This window comes from Gadus morhua, chromosome 8 (genome assembly GCF_902167405.1).
Source record: "Gadus morhua chromosome 8, gadMor3.0, whole genome shotgun sequence".
NCBI classification, from domain to species: Eukaryota; Metazoa; Chordata; class Actinopteri; order Gadiformes; family Gadidae; genus Gadus; species Gadus morhua.
This window is the reverse complement of record NC_044055.1, coordinates 16,581,798-16,601,445: the sequence shown is the minus strand read 5'-3', so window position 1 is coordinate 16,601,445 and position 19,648 is coordinate 16,581,798. Positions and strand designations below refer to the sequence as shown.

Here is a 19,648-nt window from a genome sequence, read left to right as displayed (position 1 = left end):
CCACTCTGGTCACGTGTTTGGATCTTGTTTTGTTTTTCTTTGTTGGATTATATTGCAGAAATAAGTATTTCAGTAAAAAATAACCACAAGATGAGACTGCTTTCTAGACCATTACTACCTTCCTTTTTGTGGCCAACTTGAATAAAAAAATAATGTTTGAGACGTTCTGAATATTTGCAAATATATATATATTCATCTATATAATATTTGTGGACTTGTTACACCCAGTAGAGGACAAACAGCAGACTGGTTCTACCCAGTAGAGGACAAACAGCAGACTGGTTCTACCCAGTAGAGGACAAACAGCAGACTGGTTCTACCCAGTAGAGGACAAACAGCAGACTGGTTCTACCCAGTAGAGGACATACAGCTATGTCCTAACCGGTACACACCTTGCCAGGTGTTCCTAGGCACAGCTTTCCTCTCCGGTCCGGACGTGAGTGAATAGGTGTGTGAGGGGGAGGAGCCCAGACAGATGGGGTCTGCTGACACACGGTGCGGTCACGGTTTGGTTGTCGTCATGACAACCGGGACTAGGTGTGTCTGTGTGTTTTGTCTGGTTCTGTTATTTCTTCCAGGCTCTGTGCGTGTGCGTGTATGTGTCCTACCGTCTTGTCGGATCACGTCGCAGGGCGTGGCGGAGAACCGAAGGCCCCGGGGCCACAGATGTGTGACCCAGTGTCTGAGGGTTCGGGTGGGGCGGCCATGCCCGCCTCAGTCTCCGTGCCCCGCGGACACGAGGAACGCAACAGGCCGCGTCAGCGTGCTGATCAAAAGGTGGGAGGAGCGCAGTGCACTGTGAAGAAACGGAACGCATGGATTTAATCAATCAGGGTTTTTTGTGTGTTTTTGTTCTGGATATTACATTATTAATTGTAACCAACGCTTTGAAACTTATTTAGATCTTATTTGAAGAAAGCAAATTATTTATATTAAATGAGTAATTAAATTAATAGGATTGTGTGATTCAATTTACATTTAGGGAATTTAGCAGACGCTTTTATCCAAAGCGACTTACAATAAGTACATTGGTCATAAGAAGTGCAACAATATATCGCTGTCGGTACAGAAAGGATGTTCATAGAACCAAGTGCAAGTACAGTACAACAATCGCTAGGCTAACCAATTCCACGTGTTACAGCAATGATAGCAGCTACTGCAGTTGCTACACTGCAGTAGCTTCAATGACTTGGCTGTCTGCTTTAAGTTTCTTTGCAGATTGGTGTGTGTGTGTGTGTGTGTGTGTGTGTGTGTGTGTGTGTGTGTGTGTGTGTGTGTGTGTGTGTGTGTGTGTGTGTGTGTGTGTGTGTTCGGGTGTGCACACGCCGAATCAACCAACCAAACGGTTAGATCCTATAAAAAACAACAAATGAGAATCCAGTCTGACGGAAGTGGAGGGTCAAAGTCCGTGCTAGCTGTCGGTGTAATTGTCCAACTGGGCGTGGAGGGTGCTCCGTCAGGTGAGTCATGTGTTCAGGACCAGGGAATGGAAACCTTTTGAAGGTGTCGGAAAGGTGAGCATCCATCAAGAGAGAACGTTCCCCCAGAGAGTTCTGGTCTTCGGATTGCATCACGCCTCACTCAGGAATCTTTAGGATAACATCTGTCGGAATCCTTCCCTTGAAAGTGAACACTCGCTTTGAGGTTTATCAATGGCTCATGTTAGGAAATCATGACTTGAGGCATAGACTCTTGACACACATCATTTATTGTATATGTTCAATGTTTGGAGATGATCCAAGATGTAAGTCTTCATCTCTGGAGATTATTGAGTCAGTGCAAACCATTCCGGGAAGCATAGAGATAAAGTTAACATCAAGAGCAGACAAGACCAAGTTACACTTTCAGGAGCAGACATGACAAACGGGGTAGTGTGGTAGTTAGGGAGTTCTAGCCAAACTACTAGCCAAAAGTTTCTGGGTTCGAACCCCAATGTCAGCAGTCAGTCTCACTGTCTGCTGAAGCATCGTTGAGCAAGATGATCGTTCTCCTGCTTATGAATGACTCAAATATGAATTAACGGTCAGTCATGCTGTATGACAGCTTCTTCTAAATGACTAACGATTAAGAAATAGTAACTTAAGTGGGGTCCAACATGAAGCCAGCGACAGCTCTGTGGTGCGTAACACAAGGGTAACACCGGGGTCCGGGGCCAAGGTCACCCATTTTTCTCCCCCTTCTCCCTTTTCTTTCGTTTCCGTGACTCAGACAAAAAGCTCCGAGTGATAACCCAACACCAGACTGTTTACCGACGGCCTTGAGCTAATCTACGCCGTGTTTACCGACCAGTACCTGACTAATGCTTACCGGCATTAGTCTAGCACCCATGGGTGCTGCCGGATCGCTCCAACTGGACCACGGTGAGGCAGAGGTCCCGCTGGGGCGACTGATCCAACCAGAGCCCGAAACGACCGAACCAGACGGTGGCTGCCAAACTACAAAGCGTGGTGTTGAGGCCTGGCTGGGTAAACACTGGGTGCCCACCCAGCCAGACTTGGAGTGGTCACCGAACCACTGGTTTCCCTTATCCGACTGTAAATGGCAGACAAGCTGAAGTCTGGATGAAAACGCCGTTTCACCCCCATCACTTCATATTTGTTTGGCCCAATCATGTCTTTGGAGGCCAGTCGCTCTGGTCGTCCATTTGTAGACCAAACCAGACCCGACCAGACGGCCGCCGCCGAGCCTGGGCCTTCAGGTCAACCATGGTCACCCAAAGTTCACCAGACCAGACCTGGGAGCGCAGGAAAGGGTGAGGGGCGGGGGGCGAACCGCCACCCAGATCACCAAGCAGGACAGACCTGATTCGGGGACCCCGGCAACAAAGACGTCTGTTGTGTTGGGGTCGGAGCGGGTCGCTGAGAGCCGGCCGTTGTGCGGACCTTATGGAAATGAGGATGGAAACGTCTGGACGTCCCAGAACAACGCAACACTGTGGACCGTCCTGCCAGCCGCCACGCAACACGCCGTTTCCTGTGTGTGTGTGTGTGTGTGTGTGTGTGTGTGTGTATGTGTGTGTGCGACTGAATCACATGTGAGTCACATGTGTTATTGTGTGTCAAGTGTGATTGTGTGTGTGCGTGTTTGCACATGCGTGCGTGGGTATGATTGGGTGTGTGCGTGTATAAGATTGTAGGTGTGTGAGTGTGTGTCTGTGATTATACGTTTTATAATTGTGTGTATGTGCTTGAAAAAACAGCGTGTGTGTGCAAACAAGTGCGTCGATTATTGTGTACATAGAGTGTGCCTAAAAGATATATAAAAAAATGACAGGATGTTTTCTCTCTTTTAATTCCTCCTGGGCTTCATTATTTTGTATAAACTATATCTATCTTGCAGAATATGTACATATTAAGGCTTTTATTAAAAGATACGTTAAATGATATCTATTTCATTGTTAATGGTTCAGGGCTGGTTGAATGTGGGTGTGTGTGTGTGTGTGTGTGTGTGTGTGTGTGTGTATAACGTGTGTGCGTGAGTGTTTATGAGCGTGTTTGAATCACCAGTGAGTAAGTGTTGCGTGTGGCAGCTTGCAGCGGGGCTGATAAAAGCAGCGCTCCGGGACAAGTGCCGGGATAAGAGTTTTGACACTCCCGGGATACACCAGAACTCACAGGATCTAACACTACCTATCACAAGAACCTGGGACTGAAGCTATTCCATCATGACCTGGGTCCACTTCTGCGGGATTCTAGCTTTCGTTGTGGTCGTCCACGGGACGTTTACACAGCACAACTGTGAGTATCACTGGTTCTGGAGGTTCACGTATGGACACATTGAAGTGACTGATTGCTAATTACAGACCGTTATGTGTTGATAGACAGATGATTATCTTAACAAGTTACTTTTCCTCTTTTTCTTTATATACTATTCAAAACCACATACTAGTCTATCATACTACATAGTATATGGTGTAGACTATATCGTATATAAAACCATAAACTATATATCATATGGTGTAGGCTACATTGTATATAAAACCATAAACTATATATCATACTGCATAGTATACGGTTTTACATAGTAGGTTGAGAGGTTTTGTGTGATATTTTATGTGAGGGGCGGTTAAACTGAAATTGAAACACCATTCAAATGATCAAAGTGTTTCAATGCTTCATGTAATCATATCAACATAACAGTGAATGAAGGGTGAGGTTAGAGATGGAGGCGGAAAGTAAAGGCACGCGTTTTCTGCGGTAAATCTTCCAACATTGAGCTAAACCAACTCTCTCCATCTCCCTCCTCTCCAACTATCAGGCTATTTCTGTGTCCCTCTGTGTGTTTCTCTCTGTCTCTGTCTTTCCAACTCTGTGTGTGTGTGTCTCTCTCGGTCTCTGTCTGTCTCTCTCTCTCTTTCTCTCTGGGTCTCCCACTCTCTCTGGCTCTCTCTCTCCAACTGTGTCTGTCTTTCTGTGTGTGTGTGTGTGTGTGTGTGTGTGTGTGTGTGTGTGTGTGTGTGTGTGTGTGTGTGTGTGTGTGTCTCTCTCACCCTCTGTACTGCCAGGGCGGGACAGGTAAACACACCCTGTCCCATGGGCGTTACCCTGGTTACAGCAAACTCTCTCCAAGCATTGTGTGTGTGTGTGTGTGTGTGTGTGTGTGTGTGTGTGTGTGTGTGTGTGTGTGTGTGTGTGTGTGTGTGTGCAGTCTGCTATCTTAATTCCTGTTCTTGTATCCTGCATGTTACCAGTGTTTACATCCTCAGGTGTTCAATATTCACTGTAGGCGGCTGTTAATGGATTAGATACCACTGTAACGAGCAGGTAGGGGTCAGGGGACATCTTGCTCAACGATACCTTTAGGTAGGCTGTGGACACTTAGGGATCTAACCCGGTAAATTCCAGCTGTTGGCGTTTGCTAAATGAAAGATGCCAGACCATAATAGTTCACTGTTCTGATGAGGAGAGTTTGTGCTAACTTCTAACAGCGTCATCACCTGTAGACGTAATGTTCCCTGGCCCACCGTGAGAACCCAACCGCAGGGACTTAGCGCTCCGGCGTACCGTTGATCTGTGAGGCATTAGTGAAATCCCCCTGAACAAGCCCCCTGGACTCCCTGTGCGGTGAGGCTCCGCTCCCACCCAGCACGTAAACACCACTTAGATCCCCCACCCAGCTCCGTCTCCTCCACCCGGCACGCTGTAGCTCCGTCTCCTCCACCCGGCACGCTGTAGCTCGCCCGACCCCGCCCCTCCCGGACAACCCAGTCCGCACCGTCTGGTTAGAACCTCGTCGCTAACGAGAGGCGGGGCTCTTGGGTGGGGTCTGGAGGAAGGGAGGGGTGGGTGGGGCAGGCCCTACGTCAGCCCTGTACAGCCCGTGCCCGGGGGGGGAGATGTTCTGTAAGAGAAACGTCTCAGATCCGACAGAGGGAGATTAATGATATTAAGCTGAGGATGTGGTGGAATTAACCGAGATCTACTCACTTCGACTGACTAAGAGACAGGAAAAGAAATCGAGGGGCAAGTATGACAAAAAAGACTTTATCGTTAAAAAAGACAACAACAAAGCTGAGTAGTTTGCAAAGCACTGCCGGTCCGCAGATCCCGGCGTTCCCTTTATCCACACACACAAAGCAGTTTCTTGTTTAAGGTGTCCGCCCACAATCAATCATAAATTCCTCTATGCGAATGGTCAACAAAATAATCTAGAACACCAGGCTAAGGTCAGCATTATTCACCCCGTAGCTTCCTGGTCCTGTGGGGGGTTCCAACTTACGCTCTGACCCCAGACTCCCTGGCACCGTGTCAAGCCCTGGATCAGAATCCAGAGGCGCTTTAAATGTTTTCTACCATTAGATATATAGGCCTAATAATAATCATGGTTACCATAGAATATAATCATTAATTTCTTCCACAAGGATTTCACCGAAACGGAATTACAAGTGAGGCCAAGGAGTTCTTATTCAAAATTGGAGACACTATATACAGGTATCTTAAAAAAAAATCCTGGAGTGCCGCCAAACAAGGTGAAGATGTTTTCCACGACTGTGCCAAAACAAAGCCGGTCTACACCAGATTTTTAGGAGACCTTAATATCGATTGACATGTTATAAAGTGGTTATTGTAATCGGACAGTTACCATGTAGAGTTGGCACTCACAAACGGTAACATGTAGCATTTTGAAGTTCCAAATCACTCAATTATTTAACCTGGTTTCTCCCGCTCCAGCCGGTCAACGATGCGACTGCAACCGGAAGTCGCGCTACTGCGTGCTGGACGCGGAGGGGATGCGCTGCTTGGATTGCCGCGGCAACACCACCGGGCGGCGCTGTGAGCACTGTGAAGTCGGCTTCTTCCGCTGGGTACCCGGGCAGCACTGCAGCCCCTGCCGGTGCAGCTCCTCAGGTGAGACCACACCTGTCCCAGGTGATCCTACTGAAGCCATGCAGCGCTAGTCATTTTAAACGCATGGCGGTTACTATGTAGATACACTCCGCTGGTCGCGACTGAATTGTGTCAGCTAATGTGGCTCAGCACCCACCAGTAGAGGCTTAGGGTTGTACTGGGCCGCTCCCATTGTCCACAATGTCTTCTCCCAGGAAGATAGCTGTGATAGCAACCGAACGACATTATGGATGGTTAGGATAAGGTTCATAACCTTTGACCTCTGGTCCTGCAGGGTCTGTGGCCTCCACGTGTGACAGCAGGGGGCGCTGCAGCTGTAAAGAAGGGGTAACGGGAGACAAATGCGACCGCTGCACCAACGGAGCTCCACTCGGATCCAACGGCTGCACAGGGTAGGATTACCCCTCCTCATACCCTGACCCTTCCTTTCTGCTCCTTCTCTATCCTGCTCCTTCTCTCTACTTCTCTTTCCTGCTCCTCTCTCCTGCTCCTCTCCTGATTCTTCTCTCTCTTTCTCTCTGCTGCTCCTTCACTATCCTGCTCCTTCTCTCTTCTGCTCTCACCTGTTCATCCCCTCCTCTCCTCCCGCTCCTCATACCCTGCTCCTCTTATATCCGCTCCTCTAATGTCCGCTCGGCTTATGTTTCCTCCTCCTCTCCTCCTCCTCCTCCTCCTCCTCCTCTTCATCTCCTGCTCCACCTCTCCCTCTCTGTCTCTCTCCTGGTCCCCTCCTGCTCATCGTCTCCTCTCCTCCTGCTGCTCTCTACCGGCTCCTTAAATCTCCTGCTTGAGGTAACACTAAACTGTTGGTACAACCGGTATGTCGGCCCTATGTAAGCGGTACTACGGTAGTACTGTAGCAGTACTCAAAGTACTGTGTCGTTTGTGTGAACAGAGCTGTCCTCAGAGACGAGCCTGTGGATCGGTCCACTTCCTGTTTCTGCCATGGCCACGCCTCCAGCTGTGGTGTCGCCCATGGATACGCTGCCCACCCCATCGAGTCCAAATTCACTGATGGTAAAGAATTCCTCTAACTCCACAATAAAAGCCCCCTACTCCACAATAAAAGCCCCCTTACTCCACAATAGAAGTCCAAAGATAATAATGTTGTGATGCTCGTTAATATGAACATGCTGGTTGGTCTGCAGGGCCGGAGGGCTGGCAGTTGAGCACGGGTCGCGGGGTGCTGACGTCACAGGTCCAGTTCCGCTGGGTGCCGATCCACGAGGACCTGGAAGTCATCTCTCAGAACAGCCTGCCCACCTACCTCAACGCCCCTGGTAGGACACGCCTCACTCCTCTCCCTCCTCCCTCCTCTCCTCCCCTTCCCTCTCCCCTTTCCTCTCCAATCCTACCCTCCTCTTTTCCTCTCTCCTCTACTTTCCTCCTCTCCTCTCCTCCTCTCCTCACCTGCTCTGTTCTGTGTGCTCCGTCCAGCTCGTTACCTCGGTAACCAGGTGCTGAGCTATGGCCAGAACCTGAGCTTCTCCCTGCGTCTGGACCGCGGCGTGCGCCACCCCTCCACCAACGACGTGGTTCTGGAGGGGGCCGGCCTCCGGGTGGGAGCAGCGCTGGGGGAGCTGAGGTCCATCATCCCCTGCGGACAGAAGATCCCCTTCAGCTTCAGGTGGGCCGAACCTCCTTAGACCCAGGCTAGACCCTAAGAACCCCCTTAGGACCGAGATGCATAGAAGCTCTGGGGAACCTTAGAGCCTTGAGACCGCAATGGAGCCACAACACTTTTTTAATGTGCAATTTTATTATTTTATTTTACTCCACTTTTTGGGGCATTGAGTTGAAAAGGTTGGCCCCCCTCCCCAGTAACCTGATGGCCAGTATTTTCCACCGCAGTTACGTCTAATCTCCCGTCATCGTGAAACCCACCCCGGTAGCTTGTCCAAACACAACAAGAGGTTTCCTTTGAGAGCACAGCGCCTATCCCAGCTGTCTGGACAGGGAACAATTTGTCTTGGATCATCGTGTTCTTTACGCACGTCCGTCTGCAGACAAACACGGGGCCAGCCCCATCTTGTTCAGGGCTGCTGTGGTCATGCAACCGAATGAGAATATGCTTTTGTTTTCCATTGGGAGGGACTAATAGGACGCAGCTGTCAAGAGAACCATTTGTCAATATTTAGCCGGCATGCAAAAGCCTCATTCCATTCGTCATAGAGACATAGAAACCCAAAGGAACGTTGGGGAAAGACAGATTGTTGACAAGTTGAGAAATGTCTGTTTTATTTTCCCTCTCCCTTACCGCGTGCATTACTCAACGGGTGAAAGATTTGTTATGGCTTATTTCTATATTTGTGGGAGGTAACAAGAGAAGGAAAATGTCCTCTGAGAGTAGTTTAAAAGACGGATTAACCCTCATTAGCAGCTGACCTCGAGAGACATAACCCTTTCAAGCCAACAGCGTTTCTCAAGTATTTCCCTGCGCAACGTCGCCCCCTAGTGGACATCTGTCATTACTTCACCCAGAGATGCTGCGGGATTGACAGCTGGGATAGGGTTAGGGTTAGTCTTTTGTAATGAGAAACCATGGGGGATCTCCTGTACAAGGACCTTTAGCGCCCCCTGGTGTGTCTCGAGGGTCTCCCCTTCCGTCTCTGAAGCACTCAACGGAACCGGTTTAAAATATCCTACACGCCGACCAGCGACTAAACTCCTGCTTGGTGGTCCTTCCCATGTCCCTCTTCAGGCTGGATGAGCGTTCAGGCAGCAAGTGGAGGCCCAAGCTCTCCCAGCTGCAGTTCCAGTCCCTCCTACACAACCTCACGGCGATCAAGATCCGGGCCACGTTCGGAGAGGACGGTCAGTACGGGCCGCTGGGTCTTCTGGTTTGATGCTACGCCTCAGCGTCCTACACATGGACACGCAGCGCATTAGGACGTTCTATAGCCTCGTATCAGCCTCATATACCTTACAAACACTTTATTTTCATCTTCTTTATTTGTTGACTTAATTAATTTAATTTAAACCTTATTTTATTTATTTTCTTTTATTGTACTAATCATTCCGAACCAGACGAGATAAAAACACAAAAGGAAGCATTGTCAAAATAATAAAAAAGCAACCTACTGACCCGACCAACTGTATTATCCTCAGGGCGCGGTTACCTTGACAACGTCAGCCTGATGTCAGCGCGCGGCGGCGGCGCCGGTGGCCCCGCCCCCTGGGTGCAGAGCTGCGTGTGTGAGCCGGGGTACCAGGGCGCGCACTGCGGCCGCTGCGGGGCCGGGTTCAAACGCACGTCCCCCGCCGACGGGGCCTTCGGCGCCTGCGAACCATGTGACTGTAAGGCGGGAAGCTGTGACCCCGACACAGGTGAGAGCGCGCTCACGACGACACACCCACCCGTAGGACGGGACCAGGTTCACCGTTCAAAAGTAATTCATCATCACTGACCTCGCTGTTGAAATGGTTCCTCCTCCTCCTCCTCCTCCTCCTCCTCCTCCTCCTCCTCCTCTCCCTGTTGCCTAGGCGACTGCTTCTCTGCCGACGAGACACAGAGGTCCCAGGCCTGTCCCGGTGGTTACTATAGCGACCCGAACCAGCCGCTGTCCTGCGTGAGGTGCCCGTGTGCCGGGGGCGTGGGGTGCTCCCTGAAGCCCGGCTCGCTGGAGGTCCAGTGTGACAACTGCCCCCCTGGGGTCACTGGTAGGTCAACCACCGGACGGCCCCTCTGATTGATGGATGGATGGATAGATAGAAATATAGAACATGTTATAGAGGGATGCTGACGCCCCCCCCCCCCCCCCCCCACCCAGGCTTCCGCTGCCAGCTGTGCGGGGACGGTCTGTACGGCGACCCCCTGGGGGAGAGGGGGCCGCAGAGGCCCTGCCAGGCCTGCTCCTGCCCCGGGCGCGGGGACTCCCTGGAGGGCACCCACTGCGACCCGTTCAGCGGGGAGTGTCTGAAGTGTGTGGACGAGAGCCGGGACGGGCAGCCCAAGGCCTGCCCCGAGGGCTCCTACCACAGCCGCCTGACGGACGCGTGCGAGGGTGAGGAACCAGAGCCGTGTGGGGGGGGGGGGGGGGGTCAATGGGATGATGTGGGGTGGTAGGAATGATCGCAGTGGTAACGATGACGCGGATGATGATGGTGGTGATGATGAAGATCATGGGTTGATGTTTTAATGTTGATGATGAGTGGGATAGTGATATCTGTAGTGTTGGTGGTAATGGTGATGATTCTGATGGTTGTAATGGTGATGGTGATGATGAAGGTGATGGATGTGGTGGTGGTGATGATGATGATGATTGTATTGGTGATGGGGATAATGATGATGGTTGTAGTAATGGTGGTGCTGATGATAATGGTTGTAGTGGTGGTGGTGATGATGGTTGTAGTGGTGATGGTGATGATGGTTATTGCTGTAGTGGTGGTGATGGTGATTGTGTGGTTGTCATGGTGGTGAGGATGATGATGATGATGGTGATGATGGTTATTGCTGTAGTGGTGGTGATGGTGATTGTGTGGTTGTCATGGTGGTGAGGATGATGATGATGACGAAGATGGTTATTGTTGTAGTGGTGGTGATGGTGATTGTGTGGTTGTCATGGTGGTGAGGATGATGATGATGATGAAGATGGTTATTGCTGTAGGGGTGGTGATGGTGATTGTGTGGTTGTCATGGTGGTGAGGATGATGATGATGACGAAGATGGTTATTGCTGTAGTGGTGGTGATGGTGATTGTGTGGTTGTCATGGTGGTGAGGATGATGATGATGACGAAGATGGTTATTGTTGTAGTGGTGGTGATGGTGATTGTGTGGTTGTCATGGTGGTGAGGATGATGATGATGACGAAGATGGTTATTGTTGTAGTGGTGGTGATGGTGATTGTGTGGTTGTCATGGTGGTGAGGATGATGATGATGACGAAGATGGTTATTGTTGTAGTGGTGGTGATGGTGATTGTGTGGTTGTCATGGTGGTGATGATGATGACGAAGATGGTTATTGTTGTAGTGGTGGTGATGGTGATTGTGTGGTTGTCATGGTGGTGAGGATGATGATGATGATGATGATGGTTATTGTTGTAGTGGTGGTGATGGTGATTGTGTGGTTGTCATGGTGGTGAGGATGATGATGATGATGATGATGATGGTTATTGTTGTAGTGGTGGTGATGGTGATTGTGTGGTTGTAATGGTGGTGATGATGAAGAACCGTGTTTCTATTGGCTCACTGTCGCTCTTCCCTGCAGCCTGCAAATGTGACCCGATTGGCTCGTTGTTCAGCCTGTGCAGCGCGGAGGGCCAGTGTACCTGCAGGGAGGGCTACCAGGGACGCAGGTGTCACCGCTCCACCTGTCCGTCATGCTTCCAGCCAATCATCTCCCAGGTATCGCCCACAAACCATTAGGCCCGCCCACGTCTGGGAGTGATAAAGCACTATCTCATCGTGAGTGCTACATCCTGGATCTCCTTCGGCTCTCTGATGTTCCTACGTGTCCCTGACTCTGCTCTGTAGGTGGAGGGCTACGCCGCTAAACTCCGGGAGCTCGAGAAGCTGTTCTCCAACCTGGGCGGAGGTACCGGCTCCGACAGCACCCACCAGCTGGACACCGCCCTTAAAGCCGCCGGCGCGCTGGTGACAGATCTCACAAATACCGTGGACACACTCAAAGGTCAGGGTTAAACTGGGACGATTGAGTCATTTGGTGGAAGATGGAGGCTAACCTAAAGCTATAAAGGGAACACTGATGCATGTCATTGAGGAGCAGGTAGGGGTTAGTTGGACATCTTGCTCAGGGCAGGGGCGCCTGCAGGTAGAGATTGGGGATAGACCCCCAGTCTGTGTTCTGGTCATTCTGCAGGAAAGGTTTACAAGAATAGTATGAAATTATGTGTTGCGTTGGCCAGATGTCCTTTGCTGTGAAGATGATGTGAACTGACTCTAGTGGAGTGGGTTCTGGTTTATTGTGGAGGCTGAAGGAGGTGTCAGCAAGGGAAGAGGTCGAAGCCTGAGCTGAGAATGAGGCCAGTGCTGTAGAGAGAGAGCCCTCCATGCAGGACGTCTTCCTGGTCTGTCAGCCTGGATAGAGGCCACCACAGTAAAAACCCGTCCATCGTTGAGTAGAATTTGCTTGACGAATGGTTCTCCCGTTGTGTAATTTCATCTCAGATGTGAATTGTCGAGATTACCTCGGTGTCTTATTGTAAAGTTGTGGTTGCTGTTTTTCTGCATTAATGTTCTGTTACCCTGCTGGCTGCAAACCAATTTGAACGGTCTGCCTTCATTGAGCACATTACTAACCTGTGGTCCCTCAGAGAACTCTTTCATTTGTGCCTTGCATTCATCCATTCATACATCCAATTACATCTATTCATACACATACAAACATTAATCCATTCATAGACACATTCAGCCATTCATACACTCATTCATGTAAGCATTCATACAACACCGACAGCGGTGTCATCTGCTGGCTTGGCGGGAGAGGTGAGGGTAAGTTGTCGCTCAGGGACACCTCTCTGGCTACAAGAGAAACGGAACCGCTTAGAACTGGAGAACGCGAGCTCGATGATGTCACGCTTGATCTCAATGATGTCATGCATGATCTCGATGATGTCATGATTGATCTCGATGATGTCATGCTTGATCTCGATGGTGTCATGCTTGATCTCGATGATGTCATGATTGATCTCGATGATGTCACGTTTGATCTCGATGATGTCAAGCTTGATCTCGATGATGTCAAGCTTGATCTCGATGATGTCATGCATGATCTCGATGATGTCATGATCGATCTCGATGATGTCATGCTTGATCTCGATGGTGTCATGCTTGATCTCGATGGTGTCATGCTTGATCTCGATGGTGTCATCATGCCTGATCTGATGAAGTCAACCCCCCCCCCCCACAGTGTCGGAGCGGAATCTCCAGTTGCGTGTGACCAGCATTAGCGACCAGCAGCTGGAAGAGAGCCAGGACGTCCAGAGTCTGACGCGCGCCGCCGCCCGGCTCCGCCAGGAGCAGGCGGCCTACGACACGCGCAGCGCGGCGGTGCAGACGCTCATCGACCAGATGACGTTCACGCTGAAAGACGCCAAGGCCAAGATCCAGGCAGCGGTAGGCGCCCGCCCACAACGCTCAGAGACCGAGGCCATGCCTGGTGCCGGTGGTGGCGCTATCGTCGTGATGATACTTTGAGATGCTGACCAGTTGTTCAGCCACTAAGGCCATCTGATCCTCTCTGATTAAATAGGCAGTTGTGAAGAAGCAACTTTGAAATTGAAATGGACCAAGTGGGGGTTATTGCGTAAGAAATGTCTGTGTGGCCATGCATAATGTACCGACCATGGATGATGTTGATGACTTTAGTTGAATCAAATTAATTCAAACAGCAGTGGTGCACTAGCGCCCCCTATTGGATAGGAGACCCTTGTTCTTCTTACAGCGACAGCTTGAGATAAATATAGCTTTGCACGATATTCATCAATGGTGATCTGGTTAGTGGGATCCATGGTTGTGTGTGTGTGTGTGTGTGTGTGTGTGTGTGTGTGTGTGTGTGTGTGTGTGTGTGTGTGTGTGTGTGTGTGTGTGTGTGTGTGTGTGTGTGTATATATTAATATTCCTCCATGTGTCTCTGTGCCAGGATCTTCCTCAGGGTGACGAGGCCCAGGCCGTGAGCAACAACCTCTTCTCCACCCTGATCACCAAGGCCAAAGAGCTGGCTGAGAGGTGGGTGCAATACACCATCATGGTGCAATACGAAACACCATCCGGCCCTGGTCCATGCACACACAGCAGAACCCCAGCCGCCCGCTGAACAAAGCTGGGCAACAGGCCCCTTGTTAACACTGTGGGTCTGTGGACTTGAATGTCAATTTCTGTATGAGCTTTAGAAGCTTACGATGTTATGTTATGGGTAAAATAGAGATTGTGTTTGTAACGTAGTCTAGAAAAAGTATTGTAGCATCACAGGTTCGACTGTACTCTCTGTGTTGAAAACATAACTCTGCCCAAAAAAGGTCAACCCTAACCTCAGGGGTTGGGTTCTGTCAAAGCCAGCAGTTGAAGGTTCTGCAGGGACCTCAGGGGCTGCACTCCCTTGAGGCTAGCAGTTGACAGAGGTCAACTTCCGATCTTTTGACTGTTTGAATCATGTTCCGAGTGTGACGCTGTTTCTCCTCCCAGACACCTGGTGAAGGCGGAGGAGGTGGAGCAGAGTGCCGGGGACGCCCTCGCCGACTCTGGGAACAGCCTGGCTCTCATGAGGGGCCTCATGTCCCGGGAGAACCAGGTCAAGGAGCTGCTGGGAAACCTGAACAACATGTGAGTCCTTCCTCCACCACCTGCTCTTCTCTCCTTTCCTCTCCTCTTTTCTTCTCTGCTCTCCTCTCCATTCCCCTTTTCTGCTCTCCTCCTTTTTCCTATCTTCTCCCCATTGTCTCCTCTCCTCTTTTCTCCTCTCCTCTCCTCTTCTCTCCTCTCCTCTCCTCTCACACTGTGTTTCTCCTTCTCAAGGTATGACAAGACCTCCGGCAAGGTGAAGACCATGGAGAACCAGGCTACTCGCCTGAGCAGCCAGGCTGGGGTTGAGAGCCAACTGGCTGGGGACATGTTGAAGCAGATCACCGGTATGGAGCCGGCCATCGGCCCTCCTATCCAGGTAGCTATGGCAACAAGCCGCCTGTCGGCTCTATGTGATGGTTGACTTAGTAGACGTGATGCTTGGCTGACAACAACAACTGACATTATACAAAGAATCGAGAGATGATATTAATTAAAAACATTGATTTGACCTGATAGCGTAACTTTACCCTGTCAAAATGTATACACATCTCAAATGGGTAACCTCATACCGTAATTCCACTTAACTGTACACAAGTGTCTTAACCACCTCTAAAGTAATTCCCTAGTGACAATAACCCTATGTCCCCATGTCAATAAGGTTCAACGTGAGTATAACACGTAGGCCTAAACGTAGACGCCTGTATCCTACTCAATGTTACCCATAGCTTAAGCCTCATAGCCAAGGACAGATTGGGCAGGGAGCTCTTGAGAAATGCATTTATGCATGCTGAAACTGGTTGGCAACTAATAACAACTTGATAAAGACATACTGTTAGAAACAAACCATTACAAATACAATGGTTAGAAACGTTTGAAAGGCAAGATAAAAAGCTAAGCTATTTATTCTGTATTTCTAGTCGTGTTTCTGACTGTGTTCTGGTACGACAGGTAGATGATCTGGTGTCGAGACTGGACACCCTGACGGACCAGGTCTCGCCCAACATCTTGGCCTCCCGAGCGCTCCTGAAGGATGTGGACCAGGACAAGGATCTGGCGCGGGGCCTCCTGAAACAAGGCCACGATGCTCAGAAGGTACGTTGTCTAGCTAAAAAACATAGACGTGTTGGAGAGTTAGCCCACCAAACACGTAATCAAGAAAACGACATAGACTTCCTTGTAAATTAAATAGCTACACATGTAAACTGCATAGGCGTTTAAGGGGTTTTAGCCAGCTACACACATGAACTAGATGGGCGCCGTGGCGATTTGTCTAGCTACATACATGAACTAGATACACGTCTTGGGGATTTAGCTACTTTGCTACACACATGAACTAGATACACGTCTTGGGGATTTAGCTACGTAGCTACACACATGAACTAGATACACGTCTTGGGGATTTAGCTACGTAGCTACACACATGAACTAGATACACATCTTGGGGATTTAGCTACGTAGCTACACACATGAACTAGATAGGCGTCTTGGGGATTTAGCTACGTAGCTACACACATGAACTAGATAGGCGTCGTGGGGATTTGTATAGCTACATACATGAACTTGTAGAACTAGAAGAACATGTTTCATATAGAGATTGAATGGCCATCCCACCCCAGGTGTACGACGGTCTGCTGGTCAGGGCCAATGCTGCCAAGGCCGAAACCGAAGGGGCGCTGAGTGGAATCAAGAGCAACTTGAAAGGAGTGGAAGACACCCTGACTTCACTGAGAGGTACCACAGCGCCAGCCAGACTTCCTTGTCAGCCTCCACCTTACTCTGACCCTGGCATTAGAATGGATGGATGAGTGAATGGATGGATGGATTAAGGCATGAGTGAATGGATGAAAGGATTGAGGCATGAGGGAATTGATGGATGGATGGATTAAGGCATGACTGAATGCATGAAAGGATTGAGGCATGAGTGGATTGATGGATGGATTGAGGATAAGTAAATGGATGGATAGATGAGTGAATGGATGAATGGGTGAAAGTATGTATGTATGTATGGAGCAATGGATGGTGGATGGACAGATTGCTGACTGGATGGGTGGGTAATTGCACATTCCTGTCCAGATCCCCCGTAGAGAGAGCAGCCTGTCTCTTCTCTTCTGGGCTCTCTATTGTCCCCCTAGACAGTGGCACTAGTGTCCAGGCCCCAGTTTTGGCCCGCTAGCCCGCCAGTAGTGACAGCGCCGGGCGAAAACAAAACACCAGAGAAATCGCGGCCCTCTGGCCCTCCTGAAAAACTGCCAACAACAACGTGTCTTCCTCTTCCTCCTCCTCCTCCTCTTCTGCAGGGTTTGACCAGAGCATCGACGAAGGCAAGAAGCTGGCCGACGCAGCCATTGCCAGACTCCCGGCCATCAACGGCACCATTCAGCAGGCGGTCTTGAAAAACGGCCAGACCCTGAACCTCCTGGAGGACTTCTCCCAGGACTACACCAACACCCTGGCCACCATCGCAGAGCTGGAGACAGAGGTGGCCGGCCTGGAGGTAACAGAGCTCTGGTTTGACCTCAACGTCACCAACACGCCACACTGTAGACCTCGTAACAGGCTAATCAGATGGTCCAGTTATCTTTACTATTTGTCACCTTTTATTAACCTGATGGATCAGTCGGTCAAAACAATGAGGTCAGGGTTGATGATCATTTATGGGTTTGTTGTGTAGGGCTTTTCTTCTCAATGTGTCTTCCCTTGAATTTTGGGGAGGTTTTCTTCTTGCCCTGTATAGGGATTAGGGTTTATGGTTTGGGGTTTTGAGGGGTCTCGGTAATGTGGAGCCCGGAGGCTATATGAATAGAGTTGATTTGAGCAACGCTGTTACCCTTCAAAAGTGGGTACGAATCCTGGGGGAATGAGGGAAAAAGGGGAAAATAATGAAAATGTGTGTTCAAGTTTAAATAAATACTGTAAGAGTAATAAGAAATCAAGACAAAAAAATATAAAAGCATGAAATCAAGAAATAAATATGCATGTACACAAAATATCCATGCAATATAGCTTAAAATAAACTTGGGGTACCTCTGTTCTTGACCCCGTGGTGGTTCTGTGTTGGTTCTCTAGAGCGGCGTGGGTTCCCTGGAGCCTAGCAGCGGCCTGGTGACAGATGCCACCAAACTGAGGCAGGATCTGGAAGGTATGGCGCAGCGGGCCGGAGCCATGCAGGGAAAGGTGAAGGGGGAGCTGGCCAGCTCGCAGACGCTGCAGATGGACGCCGAGCAGGTGGGTGTGGGCTGGGGATTGGTGGAGGAACGCTGACCGAGGTCAGACCTAGGAAACGTAAACCTCCATGAGATGGAGGTACCGGTGTATATTCGAGATTCATTAGGGAGTAATACGACCACATTTGGGGCTGCTTAGCTGTATACCTGCCTTGGCTCTCTGTTCAGATTCAGAACAACCGTGTATTGAGACGTTGACCCATTATGTGTCACCTGATGTCCCGTGATGTAATCTGATGTCATGTGTTGTCTCCAGGCTGTCTCGGATGCTGAGGCTGCCCATGACAACGCCATGGATACGAGGGATGCCGTGGCAACAACTTTGCAGAAGGTCAGCGACTTGCTCAACATGATCGGTGAGTCCTGCAGATCTGATGTCCTATCAGTGTGCTTCTTCCTCACATCTGTTAGACCCACACTGTAGTGTTTACTGACGAGTTGTGAACAGATGTGTTGTTCACTGACAGTTGTTAACTGACAGTTGTTTACTGACTTGTTGTTTACTGATGTGTTGTTTACTGATAGTTGTTTACTGACAGTTGTTTACTGAAGTGTTGTCAACTGACGAGTTGTGAACAGATGTGTTGTTTACTGACCGTTGTTTACTGACTTGTTGTTTATTGATGTGTTGTTTACTGATAGTTGTTTACTGACAGTTGTTTACTGAAGTGTTGTCAAATGACGTGTTGTTAACAGATGTGTTGTTTACGGACGTGTTGTTTACTGACAGTTGTTTACTGACGTGTTGACAACTGACGTGTTTTCAACTGACGTGTTGTCCATCATCGTCTGACAGGCCAGTCCGGCAGCCTTGACGAAGAGCGCATAGCTGAGCTGGAACGCTCCCTGGCCGACGCCCATAAGAGAGTGGACCAGGACCTCAAGCCCCGCCTCCACAACATGGAGGACCTGGAGGCGGCGCAGCGGCGCCTCCTGGGGGGTCTGAACGTGGACATCGACAAAATCCTGTACGACATCAACAACCTGGAGGTCATCCTCAAATCTGTGCCCTCAGGCTGCTACAACACCCCCCCCATCGAGCTGGCTTAAGCCCCGCCCCTCCCCCTGATCCCTCCCTATCCCTGTGCCCCTACATTCAACTGAGGTTGAACCCCCAATTGAGGCCACACCCCCTTCTCCCTATAAAGTGGCCTTAAGAACCCATCTCCCCAAGCTCACCCCTCCCCCATCAAGATGCCTTCAGCCCCGGCCCCTGTCCTCCCCCCAACCTAGAGGTTTGAAGCCACACCCCCTCCACATGTTTTCATGAACTGCACTGAGGAGCGAAATGATGAATGAAAGTTAGGCTAGCGTTTGAAAACTAGCATAGCGTTTGAAAGCTAGCCTAGCGTAGGATAGTGTTTGTCGGATCAGATCGGTATGATCGCTGAACTTGGAAGATGGGTTTGTATTGTTAAGTGTTAGAAATAGCGTGTTTTATAGTGTATATATCTATATCTATATAGATATAGATATCTATATCTATATAGTGTATCTGAGACTGTGATTACTAGTAGATGACGAGGCTGGTGGTATTTATACATGTACATAAGATCAATATTGTTAAACTTTTTTTTTTTTTTTTCTTGGCGTCAGTATTAAGTCAAGAAGACAAGATCATGTGACTATTTAATTTTTTTTTACGTGGCGAGTGGCGCCTACCCTTTGCCCCATAATACACTCAGTTTTCACCATTAATATTAACAACACTCTCTTGTCTTTTCTTGTTTCTTTTTGTTCATTCTAATTTATAATCTAAAAATTGTAAACATTTAGTTATGTTTATTTCCTACTTGATCATAAAACTACAATAGCCTGAATATTGGGAGCTAGT

At 49.4% G+C, this 19,648-nt stretch overlaps 1 protein-coding gene across 1 annotated transcript; it reads left to right on the top strand.

Moving 5' to 3' along the window:
- Nucleotides 1–3,118: 3,118 nt before the first annotated feature.
- lamc2 (laminin, gamma 2) lies at nt 3,119–19,523 on the top strand. The gene is made up of 22 exons (XM_030364693.1): nt 3,119–3,737; nt 6,171–6,347; nt 6,622–6,739; nt 7,243–7,364; nt 7,496–7,627; nt 7,785–7,974; nt 9,049–9,161; nt 9,456–9,674; nt 9,831–10,007; nt 10,118–10,351; nt 11,556–11,692; nt 11,822–11,978; nt 13,218–13,423; nt 13,950–14,035; nt 14,492–14,629; nt 14,822–14,966; nt 15,539–15,682; nt 16,207–16,321; nt 16,888–17,084; nt 17,657–17,815; nt 18,071–18,170; nt 18,611–19,523. Exons 1-22 carry the CDS (start codon nt 3,665–3,667, stop codon nt 18,862–18,864), a joined length of 3,393 nt encoding a protein of 1,130 aa, XP_030220553.1. The 5' UTR covers nt 3,119–3,664; the 3' UTR covers nt 18,865–19,523.
- The last annotated feature ends 125 nt before the right edge of the window (nt 19,524–19,648 follow it).